The sequence below is a fragment of the Colobus angolensis genome, unplaced genomic scaffold (genome assembly GCF_000951035.1).
Source record: "Colobus angolensis palliatus isolate OR3802 unplaced genomic scaffold, Cang.pa_1.0 Scaffold369, whole genome shotgun sequence".
Lineage (NCBI taxonomy): Eukaryota > Metazoa > Chordata > Mammalia > Primates > Cercopithecidae > Colobus > Colobus angolensis.
This window is the reverse complement of record NW_012117032.1, coordinates 2044745-2052070: the sequence shown is the minus strand read 5'-3', so window position 1 is coordinate 2052070 and position 7326 is coordinate 2044745. Positions and strand designations below refer to the sequence as shown.

Below are 7326 nucleotides of genomic sequence, written 5' to 3'. Positions count from 1 at the left end.
TATATTCTTTTACGGAAGGTTGTGTTTTTAATGTGAAGTCTATATTTTCTACTTAAACATCGTTGAAATTAGTAATTCATTAATATTTATGCTTGTCTTTATTTTGTAAAATCTGCAGATTTTTCTTTTTTTGGTTTTCTTTTTTTTGTTCGTTTGTTTGAGATGGAGTTTGGCTCTTGTTGCTCAAGCTGGAGTGCAATGGTGCCATCTCGGTTCACTGCAACCTCTGCCTCCTAGGTTCTCCTGCCTCAGCCTCCTGAATACCTAGGATTACAGGCATGCGCAACCACGCCCAGCTAATTTTTTGTATTTTTAGTAGAAACTGGGTTTCTCCATGTTGGTCAGGCTGGTTTCAAACTCCCAACCTCAGGTGATCCACGCGCCTTGGCCTCCCAAAGTGCTGGGATTATAGGCGTGAGCCACCGTGCCCGGCCAGCAGATTTATTTTTTAAGAAAAAAATAATATAGTGAGTCCTGCACCACGTTTGGGAAAATTAGGACAAGTTAGCTTAAGCAGCTAAGCCTATCCATTTCAATTCGCCATTATCAGCTTCCACAATACCAGAAATAACACCTAGGAGGAAATAAAGTGGCATCTAGTGCTGATCTATAAGACAAAGGCAAATGTACAAGTGCCCTATTCTCTTTCTCATCATCACCCCTGTGCCCAGTATGTGATAAACAGCAAGATATTCTGCAGTTTACTTAACTCAGAATAACATTTTAAGAGATGTCTCTTATGAGTTTACATGCTTACCTAATAAACGGTGCTCTAGAGGTTCCATTTTCATCTAATTCATAAAGTGTGTCTGCTCGAAGGCCATCAGCAACAAACAACACTAATCTTCTTGCTGGAGGAGGCAATGGTGTAAACTGAGGAGTCATTCCATGAACCAAAGGAGATGTAAAATAAATGTCAAAGATGGAGGCGAAGAACACAAAATGTATAAGCAATCCCAAAGTAAAGAACAGCAGCATATCCAGTGTAACTAATTAGTCTTCAAGAACAGCTGAAAGAAGGAACAAAATTAAATTGGGGTAAATCTTAATGCAATCATATGTATTTTCACATATTTTGATGATTACAAGTAGATTAAACATATATTTTTAATTATTATATAACTCACAACTTTCATTTGTGGCGGTAACAATAAGCACTATTTAATAATGTGACATAATACTGAAATCAAATACATAATAAAGTACATCCAAGCAAAAAGAAAAAGTTCAAGTATAATAAGTAATTGGGACAAATAAACTATAATGAATTTAAGTCCATAATAAGCTCATAAAAATTAACACAGGACCAAAGAACAAATAAATAATTAAATCAGTCCTAAAAAGAGTTAGCATTCAGCCAAGTCAAATCATACAAAAAGAAAATATAATTCGTGCAACTCTTGGTTGTCCATATGACAATCATTGTCAATAAGGGATTTTTAATTATTTAAATCAGTTATAATTATTTAGATGTTTGTACATTGATTTAAATTATTCAAATGTTTGTGATTTTTTTTTCTTCTTATTTTGGTAATCAGCTCAGGGGTATTCTGGCTCTCTTGACTATTACCACATTGAGCAGGAAACATGCATTTTATCACATTTGACAGAATCATATGAGGTTAAATTTCATCTGTACTTCAGAAAATCTGTACTTATTAAAGAAACATTTTATTTTAGTTCCCTGAATCAATCAAAAAGGTTACATTTTGTCCACTCAATAAAAATGTTTTGTGCATACATCACATGCATAATTGGATGCTGGGGTACCATAGAGAATATCGAGTTCTCTGTAAGTTCATCACAGAGCTGATGAACTTACAAATACTTAAGGAAGAAAAACGAAGCAATATGAAACATTTAAATAATACTGTAAAAGAAGATACCATTAAACTGCCAAGATCAAATGGAACATGGGAGTGTTTTCCAAGCCAGTCTGTAATTTGCTATTGTTGGTGAATCTCTGCAGGTCAAGGAGAAAAAAAAAAAAAAAGTACTAGAACTTGTCTTACTTGTAATGTAACGGCATTAGTTACATATAGTGATCCCAGGTTGAAAAACACCAAGGATGAGGTAATTTTAACTACAGATACATCTTTTTCTTCTTGGCCTGAAGAATCACATCATGGAAGGAAAGGATGGCAAAATACCTTGCAAAAACAAATGAAACATTGGAAAAACACTCATCAAAGTCAAGCAGATTATAAAAAAGAAAATATGATAGAGCAAAGGTCAAATTACAAGTCACTTATTTTCTGAGAACCAAGGGTCAACTAAATATCAAAGATATTCTACAAAGTACAAAAGTTCTTTAGTGAATAGATGCTATTTTGCATCTCATAGCTAACCGACAAAGAGAATCTTTACGTGTTACATAGCATATTCCCTCCCCTCTTTGGTGCTACTACAAATCAACTTTCTATTTTCTGACGCAGTTTAGAATAATAATCACTGTACTTAATTTTTTTAAAAAGTAAACTTTATGTATTTTTACTAAACAACCTAATGAACATTAAATGCTAAACTATCAATGTGAATGTAAAATAATTCTGAATATATTTGTGTTATTTTCTAAAATATATTCTCAATGTAGAATTAAAGATTCAATGATTGTGAAAAATTCTTCAAATTACCAAACCAATTTAAAATTCCATTTAAAATGTATAAATAACTATTTACCCAAATCTGAAAGTTCTGAACATTGACAGTAATCTTTTTAGTGCATCAGTCATATTACGGTACTTTAAATTTATATCCGTTTTTATTTGCTTGCCTGCTAGCCAGTAAGGGTGTGTACTGATTTCCTAGTTACAGTTTTTCATGGCTTGCTCTTTTGTTTTGATTATTATAGTAGAGTTCTTTTAGACATTAGACCTTTTCTACTCTAGAGACAACACAGAGGTCCCAGTGAAAAAAGGACTATGGTACACCTAATAATAAACCTGACCCAGTTGTATTTTCCTGTTGGAGATAAACTTTATTACGTTATTTTCAAAGCTAATATTTGCAGGGTGCTGTGGTCCCTGAAGAAACCTAGATTAGTTACCTTTGTGGCACATGGTATTTTTTGTTTTCAATTTTGTTTCAAGAGCATTTTGTTGACCAACTACTTAAAATTCCCTCCGAGAATACGAAGAAGAAATGCAAAAGTATCTATATCTAAATTTACCCTCCAGGTTTATCATCATATGTTTAAAAAGATTTAGCTTTTAAGGAACATCCATGTTCAAAACTATAGGTCTCCAAAGGCTATAACTCACCTCACTTTGCCCAGAACTGAGACATAATACTGTTTCTAGAACATAAAATATTTTTAAAAATTGTTTAAAAATTCACATAACATTTACCATTTTAGACATTTTAAAGCACAGAGTTCTGTAGTGTTAAATATATTCACAGTGTTGTACAACCAATCTCCAGAACTTTTCATCTTTCAAAACTGCAACTCTATACCCATTAAACAACTCTCCATTCCCTCCTGCCCTAACGCTGAGGAACCACTGTTCTACTTTCTATTTCCATAAGTATAACTATTCTTGCTACTGCATACAAGTGAAATTACACAGTATTTGTTCTTTTTTGATTAGCTTCTTTTACTTAGCATAATGTCCTCAAGTTTCATCCATCTTGTAGCATATCAGAATTTCCTTCCTTTTTAAGACCGAAATCAGACCATTGCATGTATATACCACGTTTTGGTTATCTAGTCACTTATTCATAGACATTTGAGTTGCCTGCACCTTTTGGTGACTGTGAATGATACTATGAACATGGGTACACAATCAGTTTTGTTTTAAAATAAACATTGGATATTGACCAGAGGCAGTCATGTAGATCACTTAATTACAAGAAGCTGGAAAACATGGAAAACTGAGGAAATATATAGTAAATGTCACTGTCTCTGCTGCAGACATATTTTTACACATATTTAATACTATAATATATAACATAATGCATTAGTCCATTTTCACATTTGTATGAAGAACCACCTGAAACCGGCAATTTATGAAGAAAAGTGGTTTAATTGACTCACAGTTCCACGGGCTTAACAGGAAGCATGACTTCGAGGCCTCAGGAAACTTACAATCATGGCAGAAGACAAAGGAGAAGCAAGCACACCTTACCATGGCAGAGCAAAAGAGAGGGTGAGCAAAGTGGGAAGTGCCACAGACTTTCAAACACCCAGATCTCATGAGAACTCACTCACTATCAGGAGAACAGGTGGAAATCCACTCCATGATTCAATCGCTTCTCACCAGGTCCCTCCCCCAACGCGTGGGGATTACATTTCGAGATGGGATTTGGGTGGGAATGCAGAGCCAAACCATATCACACAGTAACACGTACATCATGTTGATTATTATCACATATAATCATTATTATGTATATGTTAATATGTATATTAATTACACTGACTGAATGTAGAGAGCAGATTGTAGTAGGTAAAGAAATGAATCAAGGAGACTGTTGGAAAGCTAGTTAGTATGTAAAATAGGTCAAGAAAGAGATTATTGTTGATTAGTATAAATTAGTGCAGTGGAAGTTAACAGAAGGAAGTTGATGACTGAGTTATACTTTGGAGGGAGATGAGGAAGGCTGCTATGGTTTGCGCTTTTCCCCACCAAAAGGCATGTTGATATTTGACCCCATTGTGGCTGTGATGGGAGGTGGGGCCTAGTGAGAGATGTTTAGGTCACACGGTTGGATCCCACATGAATGGGTTGGTGCTATTCTCACAGCACTGAGTTCTCACTCTGGAGCAGAGGGATTAGTTCTCCAGGAATGGATTAACTCATGTTCTCACAAGTGGGTTGTTGTAAAGTGAGGTTCCTCCTCCTGCTCAGTCCCTCTTCCCACATGTTCACATCCCCTTTGTTCTTCTCTGCAATGTTATAACAAAGCACAGAAGCCCTCACCAGAAGCCAGGTCCATGCCCTTTAACTTCCTTGCCTATAGAACTGTGAACTAAATAAACCTCTTTTCTTTATATATTACCCAGTTTCAGGTATTCTGTTATAGCAACACAAAACAAAGACCTGGGGCTTCAATAAAAGAATATGGGTAAAGAGGTAAAAAATGACTTCCAGATTTCTGGTTTGAGCATGTGAATGGTCTTCAACTTAGAGAAGGAAAAGATTTCCTTACAGGACATGGCGAGACATAAAGCTGAGGGAGAAAGTATTGAGCATTTTCTTTTTGATATATTAAATTTAAGCTCAAGATGTCATAATAAAAAGGCAGACAGCTGCTGTGAAACTCAAGAGAGGAGTTCTTAACTACAAGAATGACCTAGAGAAAGCCACTACTAGAGACAGAAAAAAATTACCCAGTGAAGTAGAAGGAAAGCCAGGAGAGGGGCCCTTGAAGTTAAAAGAACAGTGATTCAAGTGTGAAGGGTGTGGTTAACTGTCAGATCCGCTTAAAGGCTGGAGTAAGGACAGTAATGAGTAATCTGGGAGCTTGGAGTTCTTGTTAACTTTACTGAGAAGTTTAAACAGTCGTGTGAGCTGAGTCCCATTAAAGTGGTTGCTTGAAAAGTAAATGGGAGGTGAGGGAGTGAGAGTGGAATGAGCGCAACTCTTTGGGAGAATACTAACTTTGAAGAAAAGAAGAAAAATAAAAATTGATGTAGGGTCAGTAAAGGGTTTTCCTAAGCTATTAGAGACTAGAAGATTTGTGCGCCGAGGAATAATTTAGAATATAGAAGGATATGAATGATGCAGTAGAAAGCTGGAGTTAAATTCTCAGGATAGCAAGAGGGGATGGAATGGAGAGCACAAGTGGAGGAGCTGGGCTACTCTGAGTTTGCGGAGGACCTTTTTGCATTTAGCACTGAAAGTCTAGCAGCCAGGGAAACGAAACGTATTGGTTGCAGGCAAACTATTATTGGGCTCTGGTTGGCTCTACCCTGCAGCAGGCTTCTTCTCATCTTTCACGCACCTTCTCAAATGTCATCAACTAAAGTTTCCTCTGATCACTCTGAAGTAGGCCCCTCCTCCATCTTCTTTGATCCAAACAATCATACATTCTGTAGCTATTGTTAATATTTATTTAGTGGCAAGGCTGTGGAGAAATAGGAGCACTTTTACACTGTTGGTGGGAGTGTAAATTAGTTCAACCATTGTGGCAGACAGTGTGGCAATTCCTCAAGGATCTAGAACCAGAAATACCATCTGACCCAGCAATCCCATTACTGGGTATATGCCCAAAGGATTATAAATCATTCTATATAAAGCCACATGTACACATATGTTTACTGCAGCACTAATTACAACAGCAAAGACTTGAACCAACCCAAACACCCATTAATGATAGACTGGATAAAGAAAATGTGGCACATATACACCGTGGAATATTATGCAGCCATAAAAAAGAATGAGATCATGTCGTTTGCAGGGACATAGATGAAACAAGAAGCCATCATTCTCAGCAAACTAACACAGGAACACAAAACCAAATACCACGTGTTCTCACTCGTGAGAGTTAAACAATGAGAACACATGGATACAGAGAAGGGAACAAACACCAGGGCCTCTCGGGGGGGTGGGGGACAAAAGAAGGAACAGCATTAGGGCAAATACCTAATGCATGCGGGGCTTGAAACCTAGATGACAGGTTGATAGGTGCAGTAAACCAACATGGCACATGTATACCTATGTAACAAACCTGCACATTCTGCACATGAATCTCAGAACTTAAAGTAAAAAATAAAATAAAATAAATATTTATTTAGTGTATCTCTTCCACTAGAATGTAAGCTCCTTAAGAACACAGATTGACACCTTATTCTCTCCCATATGCCTTGTTATTGACAGAGAGCAGGAGCGCTCTCCAGATAGATAGATAGATAGATAGATAGATAGATAGATAGATAGATAGATAGATAGATAGATAGAGATATATTCTGTATATGTATACACACACATATATAGATATATCTATCTATATATATCTATATATACAGATATAGATGTGTATGTGTGTGTGTGTATTCAAAGTTGGCCAGGTGTGGTGGCTCATGCCTGTAATCCCAGCACTTCGGGAGGCCGAGGTGGGTGGATCTCTTGAGGTCAGGAGTTCAAAACCAGCCTAGCCCAGGTGTGGTGGCTCATGCCTGTAATCCCAGCACTTTGGGAGGCCGAGGTGGGTGGATCTCTTGAGGTCAGGAGTTCAAAACCAGCCTAGCCAATGTGATGAAACCCCATCTCTACTAAAAATACAAATATTAGCCAGGCATGGTGGTGCACACTTGTGGTCTCAGCTACTCGGGAGGCTGAGGCAGGAGAATCGCTTGAACCTGGGAGGCAGAGGCTGCAGTGAGCCAAG

The 7326-nt window shown here is 37.1% G+C and overlaps 1 protein-coding gene across 3 annotated transcripts in view; it reads right to left on the bottom strand.

The window, feature by feature from the left end:
- Nucleotides 1-7326, bottom strand: part of PIGN (phosphatidylinositol glycan anchor biosynthesis, class N) — a 150680-nt gene that overhangs the window by 122383 nt on the left and 20971 nt on the right. The window contains exons 2-4 of one of the 3 annotated variants that reach the window (XM_011953602.1): nt 3170-3295; nt 1887-1963; nt 758-1010 (exon numbers count right to left, since the gene is read on the bottom strand). In XM_011953602.1, the coding sequence (XP_011808992.1) occupies nt 758-978 (221 nt within the window). In that variant the 5' untranslated portion in view covers nt 979-1010; nt 1887-1963; nt 3170-3295. The remainder of the gene's footprint in view (nt 1-757; nt 1011-1886; nt 1964-3169; nt 3296-7326) is intronic. The other 2 variants (XM_011953604.1, XM_011953605.1) reach the window with 2 other exon arrangements.